General features: G+C 40.3%; 1 protein-coding gene across 3 annotated transcripts in view; it reads left to right on the forward strand.

Moving 5' to 3' along the window:
• Positions 1-22,602, forward strand: part of ATG10 (autophagy related 10) — a 93,706-nt gene that overhangs the window by 70,043 nt on the left and 1,061 nt on the right. For all 3 annotated transcript variants that reach the window (XM_031044371.2, XM_031044372.2, XM_005143768.2), the window contains one exon: positions 22,323-22,420. In XM_031044371.2, coding sequence (XP_030900231.1) covers positions 22,323-22,420 — 98 coding nt within the window. The remainder of the gene's footprint in view (positions 1-22,322; positions 22,421-22,602) is intronic.

Below are 22,602 nucleotides of genomic sequence, written 5' to 3' on the forward strand. Positions count from 1 at the left end.
TCCACTTTCCTTCCTTGACTTTTTGGGTGTAGCTGTTCCAGATACACAGGTCTCTTACTGCACAGCTGGCACAACAGGGATGTAGTCTCAACCGAGTTCTGCAGGTGTTTCCTTAATTCAGCTAATACAATTTAATTACAGGATGCCTGTTTGTAGATGGTACTCAGTCATGGGAACACAAGCAGAATTCATGTTTTTGCCGCCATGGACTATTATTTACATTATAATAGCTCCCTGAGAACCTAACAAGCGTTGGTTTTCTGATGTTTCTGTGCATATCTGAATTCCAGGTGAGAGTTTGCAGATTCTTGCTAGACGCATTTTTACATAAAGCATTAATTACCTGACTTGTCTAATACAGAATGAAGATGAGAGAGGTTTTAACAAAATAATGTAAAATGGTAACAGATAACTGATCTGCACAAGAAAATTCAGATTTTTCAGTAAAGTTTTATGATTTATATCTGAAGTTCCAGGTATGTTTCTGCATAGAGAGTGTTGTCCTGGATTCAGCTGTAGCAATCATTTTTCTCTTTCTCAGTAGCTGGTGCAGTGCTGTGTTTTCGACTTTAGTCTGAGAGCAATGCTGATAACACACTTGCTGTGGAAAGGACTCAGTCAGAGATCAAAATGATCAGACAAAAAGCCATTTATTGCAAAGCATACCTCCTTATATACTATTGCTTACACACACCTGCAGCAATTTGGCATATCATGATTGGATACTTGTCTTGAAGACCCTTATTGACTAACATATAATTGGTTAAGCACAGGTGTGAGAACTTGACCTCGAACGCTTGCCAACAGTCCACAGTTCTCATAACTCAGTGAATTCCAGCTTCTTCTTATCTTGCTTGCTTAGGCTTCCTCGGGCCTCCCACGGCCTTGTTGTATCCCTCGGAGTTATTCAGAGCTCATGTACCAAATACCCATTCTGCTGTGAGAACACTGTCTCCACACACACTGATGTTTTTAGTTGTTGCTCAGTAATGTTTACTCTGATCAACGACTTTTCCAGTCTCACGCTCTGCCAGTGAGGAGGGGCATGGGAAACTGGGAGGAAGCAGAGACAGGACACCTGACCCAAACTGGCCAAAGGGGTATTCCACACCACAGCACATCATGCTTAGTATAGAAACTGAGATTGCTGCTCAGGTCGAGCTGGGTTTCAATCGGCGGGTGATGAGCAATTGTATTCTCTTCCCTTATTATTTCCCTTATCATTATTATTGGTGGTAGCAGTAGTGGTTTGTGTTATACCTTAGTTACGGGACTGTTCTTATCTCGACCTGTGGGAGTTACATTCTTACAGTTCTTCTCCCCATCATTTTGGGAACCAGAAGGAAGAAGGTGGGGAAGGGAGTGAGCAGCTGCGTGGTTCTGAGTTACCATGTGGGCTTAAACCATGATGGAGAGGCAGAGGATTCAGGTAATTTTGTCTTCACTGCATCCATGTTCTTCCATTCCTAGCTGACAGAGATCAATATCCCTGTGGTTAGATGCTAGGAATACTTTAGGGCTGATGTCTCTGGTATTTCGCAGCTGAGCTGCTTTGGCTTATGGATAGTTTATATTCCCACCTGCAGAAATGTTCAGGACACTCTGTTGTGTGCACTCTAGAGATGGCATGCCTTCTCTGCACTCATCTTATACTGTGGCCTGAAGCCATGTTAAAGCTCCTCTGTGGAAAGCACAGACTGTATTCATCTGCAAAATGCAGCAAGAGCCTACAGTTCTGTGTAGGTAATAAATCATAATGCAGTGCTACTGAGAATAAAGCATAAGCGCTATGTTTGGAATGTGTAAAGTCAGAATGTTGGAAGCCAAAAGTAAAACCAGGTCACTTTGACCTAGAGATTTGAAGACTGGAAAAAGGGTAATATAACCGCCATTTTCAAGAAGGGGAAAATGGATGACCCAGGGAACTACAGACCAGTCAGTCTCACCTCTGTGCCTGGCAAAATCTGGGAGCAGATTCTTCAGGAAATAATGCTGGGGAACATGAAAAACAACGATGTGGTTGGTGGCAGCCAGCATGGCTTCACTAAGGGGAAATCCTGCCTGACAAATTTGATGGCCTTCTATGATGGGGCTACAGAGAACTGATGGACAGGGGTGGAGCAGTTGACGTAATCTACCTGGATTGTGCAAGGCGTTAGACACTGTCCCGCACGACATCCTTATCTCTAAATTGGAGAGACATCAATTTGATAGGTGGACCACACAGTGGATAAAGAGCAGTGGTGTGCACACAGGCAAGCAGTGGTGTGCTCAGTGCCCAACTAGAGACCAGTAATGAGTGGTGTCTCTCAGGGATTGGTGTTGGGACCAGTCTTGTTCAACATCTTTGTCGCTGACATGGACAGTGGAATTGAGTGTGCCCTCAGCAAGTTTGCCGATGACACCAAGCTGTGTGGTTTGGTTGATAACGCTGGAGGGAAGGAATGTCATCCAGAGGGACCTTGACATGCTTGTGAGGTGGGCTGACGCCAACCTCATGAAGTTTAACCATGCCAAGTGCAAGGTCCTACACCTGGGTCACAGCAATACTAGGCACAGCTACAGGATGGGCAAAAACGAAATTCAGAGCAGCCCTGCAGAGAAGGACTTGGGGGTGTTGGTTGATGAGAAAATGAACATGAGCTGGTTTCAGTGTGCGCTCGCAGTCCAGAAAGCCATCCGTATTCTGGGCTGCATCAAAAGGAGCGTGACCAGCAGGTCAAAGGAGGTGATCCTGCCCCTCTACTTTGCTCTCGTGAGACCTCACCTGGAGCATTGTGTGCAGTTCTGGTGTCCTCAGCACAAAAAGGACATGGAACTGTTGGAACAAGTCCAGAGGAGGGCCATGAGAATGATCAGGGGACTGGAGCACCTCCTGTATGAAGACAGGCTGAGAAAGTTGGGGCTGTTCATCCTGGAGAAGAGAAGGCTGCGTGGAGACCTCATAGCAGCCTTCCAGTATCTGAAGGGGGCCTACAGGGATGCTGGAGAGGGACTATTCATTAGGGACTGTAGTGATAGGACAAGGTTAACAGGTTGAAACTTAAACAGGGGAAATTTAGGTTAGATATGAGGAAAAAGTTCTTTACTGTGTGTGTGGTGAGGCACTGGAATGGGTTGCCCAGGGAAGTTGTGAATTCTCCATCCCTGGTGGTGTTCAGGGCCAGGTTGGACAGAGGCTTTGGTGACATGGTTTAGTGTGAGGTGTCTCTGCCCATGGCAGGGGGATTGGAACAAGATGATCTTAAGGTCCTTTCCAACCCTACCTATTCTATGATTATTTTTGCCTCTGAAGGAATAATAAAGTAAAGCTGTCCTGTGTCTAATAATTAGATATGTATGTGAGATACATACACACGAAGGCCTGCAGAAACAGATTTTTTGTGTGGTAAAATGTGTGGAATGCTGAACCTGTGACACCACTCCAGAGGTGGTTCAGCCAGTGTGAGCAGTGACAAAACACAAGCTGAGATGTAAGAAAGAGCATTTTGGAGAAATTAGCAAAGGTTATAGCAGCAAAGAAACTGCTTAATGTAAGATCGATATGAGTTTAGTTTAAATAAGGCGATTACAGAATAAGTTAAACTATTCATCACAGAGCACAATACTGGAACTGCTGTCAGGTAGCAGAAGCCAGAGAAGTTAAGATTCTCCAGCAATACCACTACATACATTGGAATTACTTTACTTCTTTTTCTACACTATTTCATGTCCGCCTTCTTTCTCAGTACCATGTACTTAGGTTTGTGTATACCATGTACAAGGCTTAAGGTGCTTGAATTCCACTACTTCAGTGAGGTTATCGTGCTTTACCTCAGTATTGAACTTCATTCAGAGGCCCCAGCTGCATTCCTGGATTGGAAATGTACTTTCCCACATGGCTGCAAAAGAAAGCCTCTGGGAAATCAGCTTTAAGAGTTCTACAGTTTTAATTATAGATGAAAGCAAAAGGGCACCAGGGAGGGTGCATTTGCTTGTGGTCATTCAGCCAAATGATAAGAAGACAAAGGAATGTGTGGTTGGTAGAAGCATACATTTTTGGAGCTGAATCAAAGCTGAGGAAAGCACTAATATATGCAGCAGTGTCAACACTATCACATATTCACTGGCAGCAACCACTGGTGCAACAAACACATCCCCCTGTAAGCTGAGAGATGCATATGCCAGTCCAAATAGAAATACCAGTAAACCCCAGAGTATTCTCAAAGAATTACGAAATATAATATAAACATACTGTAAGCAGTAGCCGGCAAACCACAGATCAAAGCAAGAGTTAGGTTTACAAGAAAAAGAGCATTCAATTCAGGGTTCTGTCTTGAAATACAGCCTTCTTTCCCTTCCTGCTTTTGTGCTGACCCATTTTGTTATGTGGGTTAGGCTTTGCCTGCAGGGACACAGATCGCATAATACAAGTCACTGGGCAAACTCACCAAATCAGGCTTGAAGTCTCAGTACAGATGAACAGCAGAGAGAAAAGGTTTAGGATTTTGCTTCAAACAGACATAGATTGAAAATTCTACAAACAGTTCATCCTTGGGAAGAAAAACTGAGCTTTCCATTGGCCATGCATGTTACTTACCTTTTAACTAGGGCCGATTTTGCACTTTGATTCAATATTTGGCAGATTAGGAAAAGAAAGTCATACTGCTTTTTTTCTCCCAGATCCAGAATCTTACACTAATAATTTGGGACTCATATCCAGTGTATTTAATGAAATATTGGTTCCATGCCTATGCACGTTTTTGGTACAACTGTATTTTGGCTTATAGTCTCTATGGTAAAATATATGAGATCAGGAACTGAGACATTGCCTAAACTCCAACCAATTTAGTTTTTTTTGGCAATTATATTGCCAAAACCAAATTTTAGGTAAAATTTGAACTTTTTCTACTTACTCTTGATTACTGTGGAAAGCCATGCTCAGTTTCAGAAAAGGCATCTTCCGATATTTTTACTGACTAGATTATTATTGCAAAAAAGCAAAAGTCAACTAGTTACCTTCTCATAAATAAATTAACATGATAAGGTTGCATAGTATTTTATAATGATAATTGATAAATGGTGATGATTTAATTGCACTTCCTCTAGTAATAATCTTAAAATGCTCAAATGAAGTTCCTATGATTGGCTTTCTTCTGAGTTAAATCTCCCTAGAGTCTTCAGTCATCCCTTTTCTACACCCGGTGATAACTTGCTTTAGCTGTTTTAAAGAATACAAATCAATTATAACACACAGCTGTTTAACAAAACTTCTAAATGTTGCTACAGGTCTCTGTAGGTATTTCCTGATGGCTTATAATGACATCAATTAAGCACATCTGGTAAGATCTGTGTGAGCTGGAAGTAGTTTAAATCTGAAATGACAGGAAAATTAAGGATTATTTATGGATTATATTGCATTTCAAAACCATTGCCAACTGTTATTTTAACTTATTTTTATGAAGAGTCAGAAGTGGAATTGCAGACATTGCATGCACATCTCCTGAATAGTTAACTTGTAACTTGGTGGTGGGTGCCTTTGAAGATACCCTGTGTATTAGTTACATTTCTCTGTACAATCTACATGAAAGGATGTCTCTTCATCTTTTTGAATCAATGGATGCTAGAAATGTACTCTTTCCAGAAAGTTCCCTTCCAAGTCTTTATAGCTTGTCCTGAACTGTAAACAGGGCTTTACTCAGTTGTCCCTTACTTGGGTTTTCCTGTTCAGATTGATTTTCAGTGGATGGAATCCCAGCCCTGCATCCTCCACATCACCATGCTGTGTAACCCTCTGGGCTCCTCAGCCTCCCAGCCCTGGTGTTTTCCTGAATGCATTGCTTTTTAAAAGTACTTAGCCAGTTATATATCAGCCATAAGAGCACATAAAAGATGTTTGGAAGAGTGCAAGGAGAGAGAAGTTGCAAATAGATGAGTATAAAGATAACACTAAGGCTCTTGGGAACATTTCAGTTAATAGTGGAAAACAAAACCAAGACATATTCTCCAAAAATTCAGGCAAAAGTCTCCAGCTAAAAGAAAGTTACAGTAAGGGGAAAGAAAAGTCTCGACAAAAGAATAATGAAGTACGACATCGTGGTAATGGATGACATCAAGAGACACGTATTTCTCTCCCATGTGCTGTGATACTTGACAGAGATGTCCAGTAGAGCTTTAGGTAAATACATAATGGCATTGTGTAAACCAACTCAAACATAAATGTCCTTCTTTGTAGTAACGGAGCAGCAGATCCACCACACTAATATCCAGGTATAATATGCTAGAGGCACAGCTAAGCTGGCAGCAGTCTGAAAGTGCCATGGTCAAATGCTTGAATGCTGAGACATTTTGAAAGGAAAAAAACAGCAGAATAGGGAAAAGGTTCAGAAATGAAGAACAGAGAGTAAAGAATACAAACGAAACAAAGGGGAAGAAATCTTTGTGATGATAAATGTGTACATATTTTGCCACATGACAGTGCATGATTTAACAACCAGGAATTTATAAAACAAAGACCAGCTAAAATATAGTTAGTATGTAAAGGTTACATTTTACCTTTTATCATTTTGGAAATCTCTCCCAGGGTAGATGAAAAGATGTGAAGCAGCAGAAGACGACTTTATAGTTAAAGCTGGAACTTCTGTCTTCAGACTATATAGTATTAGGTCCTTGCTGTAGAAGTTGGAAATACAGTGACCATAAGGACCTGAGAATATCGCATTTTTTCATATAAGTTTTAATAACCCACTTTTCAAACTTACAGCCTTTTAATCATGAAAGTTTAAGAGCATAATAACTTCACCAGATAATATATATACACTTCCATATAAGCTATATGCATTATCGCATGCAGCAGTAAAGCTGCTTTGAAGGTTTTAATGTATGTGTAATGGCCAAACTTTAAAATAATAGTTGAAGTATTTAAAAATACAGATAAAAAAACTAACACAAAGATGCTCAGCTGTCCTAGTGATCCATGTTGATGTTTTTTCTACCTATAAGATAACTGATTATCTGTGAAGAGTTGCTGAGATAACAGTTTTCAGGACTGAAGCCCTCTTTTTTTTGTGTGGAATGAGCATAGGGTAGGCATTGACAGTGCATGAATTTTCATCCTGGTATGGCTAGGAGCTCCAAAACCTGTTTTGAAGTACCTGCATCAAGGACCAAGACAGTAGTATAGCCTCTGCATGCAGCTGAGTCATTGTTTTCTGCAGAGGGTGTGAAATGATACTGGATTAGTGATGTGTACAGTCACCTATTAGAAGGTAAAGAGACCTATTTATTTCCCAAATTTGTTTAAGAATAGTATAATATTTACCCGATTGGGTAAAAAAAAGGAAGGAAAGACACTAGTAATTTTTCATCCTTTCTTTGCCATGGTGGGTATACAAAGTAGAATGACTTCCAACAGGAGGAAGTGAAGCATTCCTGCCTTAGAATACCGTGTAGGTCAGTGGTGAACTGGTCTTCTTGGAAGTTAGGACATTTACTCTAAATCAAGCAGAAAAGAAATTTCAGTCTAGATCTCTTGTGTCTCAGGTGAGTTCTTTGTGTGTTTGTAGAGTAAAGGGGAGGTGTAACTGCCTTCTCGTCTGTCTTTAAACTGGCTTTAATCTGGCAGAGGGGAGACTGAAATGAGCTCCTAGGCAGAAGTTCTTCCCTGTGAGGGTGGTGAGGCTGTGGCACAGGGTGCCTAGAGAAGCTGTGGCTGCCCCATCCCTGGCAGTGCTCAAGGCCAGGCTGGACAGGGCTTGGAGCAACCTGGTCTAGTGGAAGGTGTCTTTGCCTGTGTCAGGGGTTTGGAACTAGATGAGCTTTAAGGTCCCTTCCAGGCCAAACCAGGCTGTGATTCTGTGATTCTTTCTGGTATCCTTGTGCAAGGCCTGCTTTAGCAGGCATGCTGCGCAAATGCTGCATGAATGTCATAGACAGGTTCTTGGAGTCCTGTCAGGGCATAGACTGTAAACGGATCACCCTTTCAAAATGTTGTTTATGCATGTGCCCAATGACTGGAAAGTGTGTGTGTGTGGTGTTTTGTTTTTCCCATGGGGAGAGACAACACTCGTGAAAAACTTGCATTTCTAAAGCTGCAGTGAAGCTAAATAATAATTTTATAAATTTTAAATGTAAGCTCTTGAACAGATGTGCTCAAGTCTGGTTTGGATTCTTTCACTTGTGCAATTCCATGGCCTAGTTAGTTATTTGTTTCCTGTATGGAAGCAAACTATCAAGAGAATTTTAAGAGCTGGTAAATGAACCTGATCACAGCACCGAGTATCACCAGAAGTTCTAACAGTGTGATGCTGTCATAAAGCCTGACCTTCCCCTAAGAAAACAAAGTCATAAACACAATCAAGAGTATGTGCTAAGGCTTAATCAATGCTTAGTGATGATGGAATGTGAAATCAAACATCCAAGGATAGAAATCGAATTTCATTGTTACAGGAGGCTCAGCAGTTGAAAAACTGCCTAATAAAACAAGAGTGAAAGCTTGGTGACTTGAAGGTCCTGCAGAAATAGTCTAAAGAAAACAATCTGTGAGTCAGGATTCTGAAGGATTGTGGAAGTTATAGAGCACATATGTCCTTACATCCTTTCCCCTCCTGCCCTTTTTAAAAAAACTGTTCACTTCTGTTACCAAAACTCGATTTAGAGGTGTATGTGTGGGGCCCTCCCCTCAACCACGGGAGGGGACACGTTTCATGTGTAATACCTTGGTTGTTGGTTTGACAACAATAAATAGCATTTCCGTTGTTTATGTTCAAATATTCACAGCATTCAGATACTGACTGTAAATACAACAGTGTGTAAGGACAGTGCAAAGGATTATATTACCTGAGGATGTAATCCACAGGATTGTAGTAACTCAGATCTTCTGCCAGTCGGGAATTCTGCTTCCATCAGGGTGCAAAACCACTCTGGGTTTCCTAAGAATCAGAAGTTTCCTGTGGTTGCATTGATTGTCTTATTCTGCCACTCTGTCTTTTCATAAAACTTCTTTTTCAGGAGTGTCTCCTTCGTGGCACTGCAGAAAAGATAAACCTAATGGTCTAATTTATCATAGAATGGTTTGGGTTGGAGGGGACCTTAAAGATAAGAACAGCAGTTTCTGCAAATACACATTCCTTCAAAGTTTATTTCTCCTTTGGTGTGTTCCTGCTGTTCTGTAACCTTGAACAAATTTTTAAATATGGAAGATCATTGTTGGCTCTGGTAGTCTATTAAAAGGTCCTTCACAGTGCTTTAGGCCTTAGCTGAAAGGCTCACCTTAAAATAAAAAGGTGTGGACTGTTGATACCCATGCTAGTCAAGTGAGGACTGAAAGTGTTTCTGCAGGTTTCTTTCTGCATTGTATATGCATCTTCAGGTCCAGACTGCTCAACCCTTTTTTGAATATTCATCTACAGTGAATAGAGATGTTCCCATTTACTAATAGCACTATTACTACTACAAGAAGGGATAAGTTAGCAATTCTGTTCTGCAAAGTACCAATCTTAAGTTTCAGAATAGTGAGTGGTAAGGAATTCTGTGTCTGGTTTGGGATTTTTTTTCTCCTCAACATTTATTTCTCAATTTCACGTGAATGAAGTGGTTTTCTTGTGTTGCTTGATACTTAGCAGGTAGATGTAGTATCTTCTCTGTTATATGTCCATTCTGTCATACAAGAAGTAGTCAACCAAACTTCAACTACTAAAAAAACAGAACAGAACTGCACTATTTCTACATTAATCCAGAGTCTGCTCTTTTTAAACATCTAGTTAAGAATCTGGAAGACATATTCTTTATAGTACTTCAATAATCCTGTCCATTACATCACTGAATTTATAGCAGTGTTAACATAAAAATCAATAAACATTATTTCTAAAATGTCAGGGATGTTAATGGTGTGATTTAAAAACGGGGAAAGATTCAAAACTCTGAGCAGAACACACTGGTGTAGTATTGTAGATACACATCTTGCTGAAATTGTGATAGGATTTAAATCATTATGGCTCAGTCATCTTGAAAAATGCGTGTAGGTAGCTATTCTTAGACATACAAATCTTTCTTGCCATATTGTGGGATTTTGCTAAGTGGGGGAGGCTGTATACAGTATATCTTAACAGAAGGTTGCTAAGATTGCTCTTAAATCATTTTGAGTCATATCAACAGTTGCTATGGAACCCCTGCTAATATTTTTGGAAAATTATTAGTACAACTTCCTGAGGAAAGAGATTCTTACCAGTAGAGACTGGAAAGCTGTTTCACAGGGAAAAAAATGTAAGAGTGGGAAAGCTGGGTGGATATTTATTTCCAACTAACCTTTTTTTGTGATGTATTGAACTCCGTGATTTGAACCAAGTGGTAGTATTGTACAAGCTAGCAAGTAGTTTTTATTTTAAAACTAAGCATTAATTAATTTATAGCTTCCCTACAGTTTAATCATGTTTTTTCCCAGTAAGACTTCATGGATATGGACCTAGTCCAACTAATATCATAGGAGAAAAAGAACAAATAGAGGACCAATACTCGATGATGCAAAGGAAAATACAAAGGCTTAATGGATAATTTACATGTAGAGATAAGAAGCATTAGGAGGATCCTTGCCAATTTCTGGAGCACAGTTGAGGACAGAATTTCAGGTCCTGGTACGATTGTTGCTAGAGCTGATCTAGCTGATTTCAGTTACTCTGAAATGAAGATTCAGTAACACTGAACACACAGATATGTAATTAATGAATTATGGAGTAATAGTATTGATTTTCTCAATTCTTTTCTACTTCTATGGAAAAAATGTTTCAGTGCTATACATTGCATTTGCAGCTAATTTATCTAGAAGTGATTTTCCTTCCACAGAGCTTTCCAAGCAGAGAATTTGTGGCAGAAGTTGTAATAGTATGTTATCTTTTTGGTCTGGCATTTCTCCTTGTAGGCAGAGGTGGGTTGCTCTTCTGTCTTCCTGCTGCCATGGCCTCTAACAATTCACTACTGGCATAAAGCTGTTGCTGAACATTACACCTTACTGAATGTTATTGTAAAAAAGTCTAAAACACAGAACAATATTGGTTGCACAATATGAAATAATTGGATGTCAAATATAACACATTCAGCTCCATTTAAAAGGCAGCTGGTATGGTCACAAGGTACTGAAAACCTTATAATCCCTGTTTGTTTTCTGCAGCAAAGGTCAAGCCCTTTGGCAGATTTTTTTTTATTACTATTTTAAAAGTGTTTTAGGTGCCATATGCATACATGTTCACAGAAAGCAATTTATACCTAAACACCTGTGCTCTGTGGAGACAGATGGTATTAGCAGTTCAGAAGCTGATTCGGACAGATACATTAGACTACTTGTCCATGGATGGATGCAAAATTACCAGGCAGAAATGTGTCCTCCATCATCCTTAATACAGAAGACATGCTGGAGCAGTACAAGGAGATTGAGACACAGAAAGAGGCCATACTTGTATTCTCCTGAAAGAACCTTCTATTGGAGATGGGTATGAAGCTGTATACACTCTCAAAGACTCACAAAACCAGTTGAAAGTCACCCAGAATCCCGTTTTGGCTCCTCTTTTTGTATGTTGTATTTCTGATGGTATAGCAGTCCAATTCAAGAACAATGGGAGAGACTACCCAAAATCCCTCTGCAGAGCAGGTGCTATGGCTCCTGCAGAAATGGTGACTTCAAACTTCCATCAGCTGTAGCTCTTCGGTGCTCTCAGAAGAGAGCTTGTCTCAGTAGTGATTCAGAGTGCTTGGTCCAGCAAATGTTTCAAATGATAGCTAATGTAAGATGGTTTGACTGGAGGATGGGAGGACAGACATCTGCCACTGCAGGGAGAGATGGAAAACAAAGAAAGCCTTCTCTTGTCTTGAACTAAAAATGAGGACTGAGTCACAGTTCTGTGGACATGTCATTGCCTCTTTCTATTTGATACGATTAAATAAGTTTTCTAGTGCTCTGCTGCAGCAGAAATTTGCTTTCCATTCATTACCTAGTGGTAATTATTGCCTGATTTCTGTTACAGTTATCAGTTATACTACCTTCTTGATAAACTGTAAAGAGGAGCTAGGAGTAGATGCCATCCATCGCATTTGCTTGATTCCAGTATTTCAAACTCAAAAGTGTTATGAAATTTCTCAATATCTTTCTGTCCAGGAATTCCTGAGATTATAAAATGAACACTTTCAGGGCACATTTATGAAATGTTGGTATGGATTTTTTTTTTCTTATCTTACAATTTCTTTAACCAGGGTAGGAAATCTGTCTGCAAAATCTTTTGCGTACTTCCACAGCTTGTTGGATCGTTCAGTTTTGCACCTTAGATGAGTCTCTTAAGAACAGATTTTAAATATTAATTAATTAAGACTATATGCTACATAGCTAAAATGGTGACAACTGAATTAGTCTTATTTTTTCAAGTATGGGAGAAGAATCATCTGTTTGTTTTCTTAGGAAAATGTCTGAGATGTCATTTCTTGACAATATAACTATGGGCCTGCCAGTTTTTAACTGTAAAGATTTATTAAAGAATCCTAAAAGGAAGTTACATGCTTCCGAGAAGTTTTAGCTTTAAAAATATAGTCTTGTGTGAGCATCTCCTAGTGCTTTGATTCCTCTTGTTGTCAAAATTAATAATTCAAATGTTATTCTAGATACATCTAAATAGATAAATAAAAATATACATGTATAAATATATATCAGCAGTGTTGGCTGTTCTTAATTAATGTTGTGCTTGTCCTGCATTGTCTCTTAGGTATGCCTCTCATGGATGTTAGTTTAGCTATTCAATATCTTTTAAAAAACTAATAAAATCATAAACTGTAGAAAAGGATCACCACCCCTTTAAAACTGTGAATATTCTGGAATTGGGCAGATTTGGGGGAGGAAATATGGAATATTTGGTCATCTAGTTATATTTTGTATTCTGTAGGATCAAATATTACAATAATAAGTTCTGCAGAAAATGCACATATGCACATCAGGTTTTATGGCAGTTTTCTCAGTTATCATTCTCCTAGTTATAGAAATCACTATATGAAGAAAATATGTAGTTTCTGAATACAGCTGAACAGGAAGATGTAAACTAAAGTAAAACTTCCCATTTAAACCCATTACCGTCTGCAACCTTTGCCAGCCTTGAAAACACTTTACTTCTGGCAAACTGGCTTTGTCTGTGACTTTCTAACTTGCAATGAGCAATACTGAAAGAGAAAGAAAGCTGTCTTCAGAGATTGTGGGTAGAGTTATTGTTCCTGTTTTGGATGCACCTGGATAGTTCTGATAGCTTTAAAAATGGAAAATCAACATTGATGTTTCAGTAGCATCAAACTGTAGATGTATTCAGCTGTCACATTCAGCAGAAGCTGCAGCTGCCAATATAAGCAGCAGTAAGTTAGCAATATATAGCAGTGATGTGCGTGTGGGGAGAACAGGGGCCAGAGCTCTGTCCAAAGGAGAAGACAGTTTTATTCAGAGCTGTAGTTATTCAGGCTGTGATCAGCCAGGCTTGATAACATAAGCAGGGTTATAAGACATCCGTTACACAAAGAGCAGTTTGTACCATAAAGTGTGGTTGATCTGAAAGATTAATTCTGGCTGTGTTAAGTGTCCTCATGTGTTTGTACTTGTAGGGTCTGCTGAAGCAACTCCATTTTCCTCAGAAAAATTTGGCTATTTGATTAATTGCCTCTTCAGCTTATACTTTGTATTTGATGGAAGGGTAGGATCCACCTTAGTTGTCTGTGTGGGGCTAGTAGTAGTAAAAGTGTTGATAAAAACTTGTAACTAAAGTTAGTTGGTATGTATTTTGGAATACACAAGGAACAGATACATTAAATCATATGGGTGATGCAACTGTTCATCTGCAAAGAAGAACTTGAGCATAAATCAAAATCCCTCTTCAGCCTTCTCCTTCAAAAAGAGGTTCGGTAATGACAGAAATTTGCTTTTTTTGTCTAGTTTGCACTTCTCTGTCTCATCAGGGTCTCTTTAAGTTTTCTCTTGCTCAATACTATCGCAGATTTATTTTGATTGTCTAAGAAAATGCAGAACAGTGGTAGCTGCACTTTCATAGTCGTTCTTCAGTACCCATTACAGGCAGAAGTAGGTTGTTTCATCTTCAACAGGCTCATCAGTGGGAGTGCTTCTCTGGGTTTTATGGCAAAGTTGCAAAAACTTTCCTCAGTTATATCAGTAAGGGTGACTTGGGTTCTTCCTGTAAATTGAAATCAAGGTGACTATAAATATGTTATCTGTCCCAGATAATAAATTTTATCCCAAGCCCTCTAGATAAATGGCCTTTTTTGAGGGTTCTTTTTAGGCTTTTTTTGAGTTGCTGGCTACTTCAGCAAGCACATTTTTTCTACAGCCATTTTTGCCCTCTGAAAATTTTTAAAATGATAACTTCTCTGTATACAGTACTGTCAGTAAAACATTTTTATGAAATGGCTGCATTAATAGTAATGTTGCAACCTGTGTCAGTAGGATGGAGCAGCCCTTTACAATTAGTATCCTAACAACAGCTTTGTTACTATGGTCTATACTTCTTATCAGGATGATAAAAGTTCCCTGTGTGATTACATTTTCTTCACATTGCATCTGCAATGTAGTGATTCCATATTAATAGAGTTTCTGTTGTAGTAATTCCTTTATTAGAGGAGAAGGGGATAGAGAGATGTTCGGAACATATTTCTTGTGATGCCTTTTACCCTCCTGTTGCTTTTGCAAGCATCATTACTGGTCCTTGTAAAGACAACGTGCATGTACTTGTCCAGATTCAGTGCTCTGGCTTAAAGTCTCCCAGCCCTCATTCATAAAAATGTGCTTTGTACAGTTGAACCTGAGCATGTGTAATTTAAGCATAAAGTAATCCCTTTGAACTCTAGTTCTACACTGTATAGGTAAGTTCCACATGTGCACAGTTAACTGTTCTGGTTGTGGGACAGACAGTCAATCTGAAGAGCAAAGTTGTATTACTTTCTTTCTGAATAAGCAGAGTTAAGTTTTGTTAACAAATAAGTTATTAAGGTAAAGTGTGAATTCAAGGACATAAATACATAAAATAGCATAATCTCGAGTGAAGGATTTTTACTTAAAAGAAGGCATTTGTTTCAGTGGTGTGTAATGTAATGGGTGAAAAAGGAAGAACATGCAACTTCTTTATTCACTGCATCACTATTTCTGTTTCTTTAAATGGAAGAGATTATGGAAGATATGTTTTATGTATTCTGCCTTCTTTTCCTGACCTGATAACTGGGATTGTGAGCACTTCTGGGAAAATAACTGAAAAGAATCGGTCCTAGCTATGATGTAAAGTTTGGTGGTAGTTACCTGTGTGAAAGTTTTGACACCCTTCCATGAATTTGTTTTTGCAAAGCAACATGATGCAAACTGGATCAGGGAAAAGGCAATTTCAGGCACAAATCCCTTTGCACTATCATAAATGTTATGATGGGTGCTCAAAGGCAGTTTAATGTAGCACTGGAGAAAATAGAGGCCATTACTACTGGAAGACTTTCAGTTATGACAGAGAAAATGAATGGTGATGTTACAAGAAAGATACTGACAACAAAATACCTGCTGGCTGGGGAAGAGATGAGCAGAGCCCAGTACAAAAACCTACAGGCAATTACCTATTACCTGAAATAATGTTTATTTTTAGTTTAAATCTGACAGGGATAGTATTTCCCATATTCACTGCTGACAAAATTATATAATCCAATCTGATGGAAGTTTTAGACTTAATTATACCTGTACTTAGGAGCTACCAAGTCTTTGCCAGTGTTCAGATTCATGTCTTTAATATTTCACTGTGCTACAAGCACTGCACAGGAGAGAGGATGAAGTTAGGTTTTTACATCTTAGCTCTTGATGACCCTGTGAAGTCCAGTTCCATTAGTAAATGAGGACAGAACAGGCTGATGAAGCCTTCCTATCTCTGATGCGAAGAGTCTGCCTTAGACCTCCTGAAAAAAGCTGCTCAGCTGATTAGTGTCTCAGTCCTCAAGGAGCCTGACCACTCAGATTTTGTTGTTGCTGTGAGCTGAGGAACACTATTTAACCTAAACTTCAGCAAAAGAGGCTTAAGCTCACCAGTTTATCTTCACACTGTGGCTGCTCTGCATATGTGCACAATGGTTATGATTGAGCAGCTAAGGAATAGAAAGCTGTTGTGCTGTCAGCACGCAGTCACATTAAATCTTGTGTAGCATTCCTGAAACAGAACTACTTTAATTTCCAGGCTACCTAATGAAACATTTCACATCTTTGTTCTGTCCATCCCTTGCATAGTTTTGTATGGGAGGAGTTGAGGTAGAGGCTACAGAGATGGGTACAAAGCATCCTTACAAATCTTTCTTGAAGTCACCTAGTAAAGAAGCCTTCCTACAGAAAACAGACGAAACAACATTTTGAGCTTTCAAATTCAATGAAGCTAGTTGCTGCCTGGAAAGATTTTATTTCACACGAATGTTGGGTAAGAGGAATATGCAGATAGATGATGGACTACAGTGTGTGGTGCAGAATGGGCAGTGTTATGAATCAGCTTCATAGATAGACAGATACATGATTATACATAGACACAAGAAAATAGTGCTGTTGATTTCAAATAAACTGTGTGTCAGGGTATTACCGTCCAGAAGACTTGTAGGCAACCTTAAAATGGGTTCATGCTGTACAATGTCAGCGAGTAATTGTGAGAATTGACTTGAAACTGTCATACATAGGTCTCTAAAATGCATTACTACATGACTGGTTGGAAAAAAGATTAATTTCTAAACTAAAACGGGGAAAACTCTTTTATACTATTTTAAATTTTGATATTTTTTGTTTGTTTGTTTTAGTTTTGGTTTTTTTTGTGTGCAGTCCAGTGTGATTTTATTTTTTTTTATGTAACTGGCTTATGGATCAGCCTAGCTGAAGGCTAATACTGCTGCCCTAGTGTTATGTTTAGGATGTATTCACTGTGTGTGGAACATCACAGGCAGTAGATAAGCTCACGAAGCAGATCCAGCACAAGCTTTCATTCATTTCTACAGTTTTGGTAGTGTTTGGAAAGGACTTGGGACATCAGAGGCGCATAACCCTGCCTCAGGATGTTACATAAACAGCAGAAGTTTGAGTTCCCTGGTTTTCCTGACTTCAGAGCTGGCCTACAGGGACTTCTCCCTATAGTGACAAGATAAACCATCATCTTCAGTTGTGGACTCATCTGCAGTGACTACCAACAAGGGCACTAATGAATGGCACTTTGATGGTATGAAATCTGTCAGTTGCACATAGTGTTGTACTGTAATGAGTTCTAGCTACTGCTAGCCTGGGCCAAGCCTGGACTAGTGACCTGGCAAAGAAAAGTCTCTGTAGCCCATTACCAATACTGAAATAATTCAGGGCTTTGATAACTCTTGCATTCTTTTTGGCAGCTCTCTGTTACTTCATTCTCAGAGCTGCTGTGTCAATGATTTTACCTTGAGTATACATTAAAGGCCTCATGGGGAGGCTGTTACGTACAGGATTTGGAATTTAGGGTTTGACTGAATCAGATCTGATGTTCTCAGTGTTTCCCCTGATGTTCAGGAGCTCTTCTTCCCTGCCTCAACCTTTTCCCTTTTTAGAAGCTCCCACTTAATGGGTTTTGGCTCAGGATTTCTTTTAATGTTGTGCTTTTTTGTTTTTCCTATTAGTGTGTGATATTTTCCTATCAGGTTTTGAATAAACAGCATGGCATTCTTTCAGTTTCATGCCTTTAGTTTAGAGTAAGAGAGGTATATGCAGCAAGATGATTGAAAAATTCCAGCTTTGGACACAGCTCTTTTGCATGACATTTTTGTGGACTTTGAGTGCTGAAGGATCTGTGCAATAATGAACTTCAGTTTTCTGGATTAGAGGTAAAAAAATTAGTGATCGTGCTCAGTTTTCAAAAATGACCTGCAAATGGAAGCGAGAGCAGCTCCTCCTGAATGTGTAGACATGCAGCTTTAGTGCACATGCCATTGTCAGAGCCTGGCGGAGGAGCAGCACGAGTTAAATTAAACCCCTGGGTCATTTGTTGCTGTTCAAAATTCTGTGGGTTATAGTGAGGTTTACACCCTGACACAGCTGTTACTTCAGGATGTGTATGGAGCACCCCTTGGTAATTCGAAGAATAAAGAGACAAGTTAGGAAGAGGATTTGACTAACCAGGTCCAACTGTCCTCATAGCTTTCATATCAGTGTAGAAGGTGATGGCTGTGTCCTGTAGCAGAAGCCTTTCCCTATTAGATCTGGAGGGATTCCACCCATGCAATGGATTCCATCCATACAAGAAGAATAGAGAAGGGATTGCAGTGAATTCAGTGTGTGAACAGATTTCATCTCTATCACATTGTCGTGGTTTAAACCAAGTCCCCCAACTCCCGGAGAGTTAGGAAGGAAAATCCAAAGAATGTAGCCCCCACGGATTGAGATAAGAACGGTTTAATTGCTAAGGCATAACACAAAACCCCTACTGCCATTTACTACTACAAATAATAATGATACAGCAAACAGCAAGCGAAAAGAATGTAACACCCCACCAGCCACCGATCCATAACTCACTCCACCCTGCCCGGCCGAGCACCACGTGCTCCCTCCTCCATTTTCCTCCAGAGCTCTACCCTCCTGCTCTCTCTCTCCCAGTTGCATCCTGGGCATCACGTGCTATGGTATGGAATACCTCATTGGCTAGCCTGGGTCAGGTGTCCTGTCTCTCCTTCCTTCCGGCCTCCCCTCCTCCACCTGACTGGAGCACGTGCTCAGAAAAAACCTTGAACAAAAACACCCTCAAAACATACTTGCTATCAGTATGTTACTGATATCAAGTATGTAACTATCAGTATGTAACTGTTCCCAGCCCAGAAGTCAAAACACAGCACTGCACCAGCTACAAGAAGGAGAAAAATGACTGCTATGGCTGAACCCATGACACACATGCTCTTAAGTCACTGATTGACGATGAAGATGGTGGGACCAAGGATTTTTACCCTTTTGGAAAACTAAGTACCAATGCACTCTGCTTTTTCATATGGACATTTAATGTTTAAAGTTTGGAGGTTTCTTCAGTGTCACTCTGTTGTGTTGTAACAAGAGGAAGGACCTGACCTATTAGTGTGCACTGGTAGCCCAGAAACCACCCATGTCCTGGGCTGCATCCCCAGCAGGATAAGCAGCAGATCAAGGGAGGGGATTCTCCCCCTCTGCTGCACTCTGGGAAGAACCCCACTGCAGTCCTGCATCCAGCTCTGGGGCAGCAACACAAGAGAGAAGTGGAGCTGTTGGAGTGAATCCAGAGGAGGCCATGGACTTGCTACAAGGGCTGGAGCAGCTCTGCTCTGGAGACAGGCTGAGACAGCTGGGCTGGTTCAGCCTGGAGAAGAGAAGGCTTCTTAAGGGGGGACCTTAGAGCAGCTCCAGTGCCTAAAGGGGCTGCAAGAAACCTGGAGAGGGGCTTTGGACAAGGGTCTGTAAGGACAGGACAGGGGGGAATGGCTTTAACCTGACAGAGCAGAGATTGAGATGAGATCTTCGGCAGAAGTTCTTCCCTGTGAGGGTGGTGAGGTGCTGGCACAGGGTGCCCAGAGGACCTGTGGCTGCCCCATCCCTGGCAGTGATTCTGTGATCAAAAGAAGAAAGATGTTGAATGCAAAGTTAATAAGCTGTTTTAAAAGATCAAGTCTGGCATCCATTTGTCGCTCACTGGTGGTTTGCTGAAGAAGAAAGTGCAGGACAGAATCAAATACCTGGTAACAGGGTAATTGGCAATGACTTCAGGCAGAACATTCAGCTTTGGAATTCTCTTTATCCCTTGTTGTAATTTCCAAATCACTTAAAGACCAGATTCTCTTCTCTCTTCTTTTTAGGAGTGTGTGCTACATCTTTAAGCTCTTTCTTTATGTAAGGAAAGGAGTTGGCTGAAATTGCTGCCCAATCTACCTCAATCTAAAAAAATTTTTTTTTTTGGTAATAGTTTTGTAGACATTATCTGTCTTTTTTTGCTATCTTTAGGAATACCATTGGTACGTGTTATATATTTTTTAGGATTATTGAGAGACCTAATATAAGCAGATAAAAAGAAAGGGTTTTTAATTTAAACTACCACTCTTTTTGTCAGTGGAAAACAGCATCAGTTCACTTCTACCAACAGCAGATGATAGCAGTCTTGAACAGCATTATCTGCTTGCACTGGAGTGTCAAACAAAGCTTTCTGCATATTGCTTTTTTTGTGTTCTGAAGTTTCTGGAAGTGTTTTGAAGTTCTCTTAGACATAAGATGATTGGTCCTCATGAGTGCATTTTCAATATAACAATCAGGTGTCATTCAGCGGTAAGAGACTCTGTTTAATATTTAATATTATAGAACATGTCTTTTTGCTGAAAATGACGGGATGATTTGGGTTTATTTCTGGCTGTTTTGGAGCATCCATTTAGTGTTTCTTTTTTACTGTTGAGAAACAGAGCCACACAAGAAGCACATCTAAGGAAAAGGATCTTTTTTTCCAGAATAAAACACCCATCACATTAATCCTTACAGTCAGTCTCTGCTTTGGTTTTGGTGAGTAGCACAACACAGTGGAGGAGGTTCACACAGCTGAATGGACACTGTGCAGAGGTGGTGATCCTGTGGTTTATTCCATCATTGTCCATGCCTGCTTCTCCCCACCCCACTGCCTTGCACTGTGTGCTTCTCAGCTCCAGCTTAGCAGCATCTGAGCATGGTCCATGCTTGGTTGTTAATAGGCTGTTGTGGCATTTATATTTGACACCTTGTCTGGAATCCCTTTCTAGCCATTCCCTGCTGTACTGTTATGCTTCTTACTGCAGATGAGGATCCTAGAATCACAGACTGATTTGGCTTGGAAGGGAACTGAACTGAAAGTTCATCCAGTTCCAACCCCCTGCTACAGGCGGGGACACCTTCCACTAGACCAGGTTGCTCCAAGCCCCGTCCAACCTGGTCTTGAACACTGCCAGGGATGGGGCATCTTTGTTTATGTTGGTGTAGAAATACTTAGCAGTGAGCTCAGCAGCATTAAAGGAAAATCAGTTCCCTAGGGTATGGTACATAAGACAGTCAGATAGGCTGATCTTGTGCTATCATCACTCACGTAAGAGCTGATGAGATCACTGTTACGGCTTTGCATTGACTACAAGTGTGATTAAGTTAGAACATGTATTCTGTTCAAGTGCTGCCTGGAGATGAAAGTGAAGGCTTTACAGAGCATTGGGTTCAGTTTTCAGCAGTACTGTTGTGTGAAGCTAGAGAAAAACAGGCGGAGCCTTATCATGTCATAGGGAGTGTGTTGACTTAACTGTCCCTACATGATTTTCGTGTTTTCCTCAGGACGGTTTTGACAGGGCTACTTGAACAACTGGTTTAAGACTTTGTTTATTTATTTTTTTAGAGTAGCCTAAAGTGGGGATATGCCACTTAGTGCCAGTCAAAGCCACCTCAGGGGCTCTTCCTTCTTCCTTCTTGCTCTCCCTCTAAGGCTCCAAATTAAACCATGTTTACTTCCCAGCTACTGTATGAGAATATACAAGGATAAGAGGTCAAGGTAGTTAAAGAGCTTTCCTTGGAGTGGGTTTATTTTATTGTCATGGTTTAAGCCCAGCTGGTAACTCAGCACCACACAGCCGCTCGCTCACTCCCCCTTTCTTCCTTCCCCATCTCCTGGAGGGATGGAGGAGAAAATTGAAAAGAGTGTAACTCCCACAGGTTGAGACAAGAACAGTCCAGTAACTAAGGTACAACACAAAACTAAACCCCAACCCAAGCAGTGATCTAGCGCTTTCAGGTAACTTCCCCCAGTTTATATACTGGTCCTGATGTGCTGTGGTATGGAATACCCCTTTGGCTAGTTTGGGTCAGGTGTCCTGTCTCTGCTTCCTCCTGGCTTCCTGTGCCCCTCCTCACTGGCAGGGCATGAGACTGAAAAGTCCTTGATCGGAGTAAACATTACATACCAAGAACTAAAAACATTGGTGTTATCAGAGTTGTTCTCAGGCTAAAGAAATAAAAAACACAGCGCTGCACCAGCTACTGAGAAGGAGAAAAATGACTGCTACAGCTGAAACCAGGAGATTTTTTATATTAATTACACTTGATCAGATACTTGTTTATTCAGTATCTTTGCCTGTTTGTTTTCAGGTAATAGCAGTAACAGTAACTTGAGTTACTTTTGAAAACCATTACTTTTTAGCTAAATTGGTGATCTTCCTTTCCAAGATAGGAGAGTATGGTCTCAATTTGTCATGACTATCAGTAGGAGAGCAATGTGGGTTAGATTCTGAAATGAGAAAAGTTACATCAAGGATTAATTGGACCCTGCTTTGCCCCTTAGGAGCACCCCTTGCTTGGGCAACCGTTCTTTGTTCTACACCCTTGCCGGACTAATGAATTCATCTCTTCTATACTGACCAGTTCATGGAAATTCAACAGGTGGGAAACACTTCTGTGCTTTGCAAGGCTTTATGCAATGCAGGTAAAGTCAATTAACTGGGAAGTCAAAATGCTCAAAACAACTTCCTTGGTCCATACACAGTAAGATTCTATAGTGTCACCTAAGGGCTGACAGTTAAAAACATTTGCTATAGATGACGTGAAGGAATAGCCTCATATCA

The sequence above is a fragment of the Melopsittacus undulatus genome, chromosome Z (assembly GCF_012275295.1).
Source record: "Melopsittacus undulatus isolate bMelUnd1 chromosome Z, bMelUnd1.mat.Z, whole genome shotgun sequence".
Classification (NCBI taxonomy): Eukaryota; Metazoa; Chordata; class Aves; order Psittaciformes; family Psittaculidae; genus Melopsittacus; species Melopsittacus undulatus.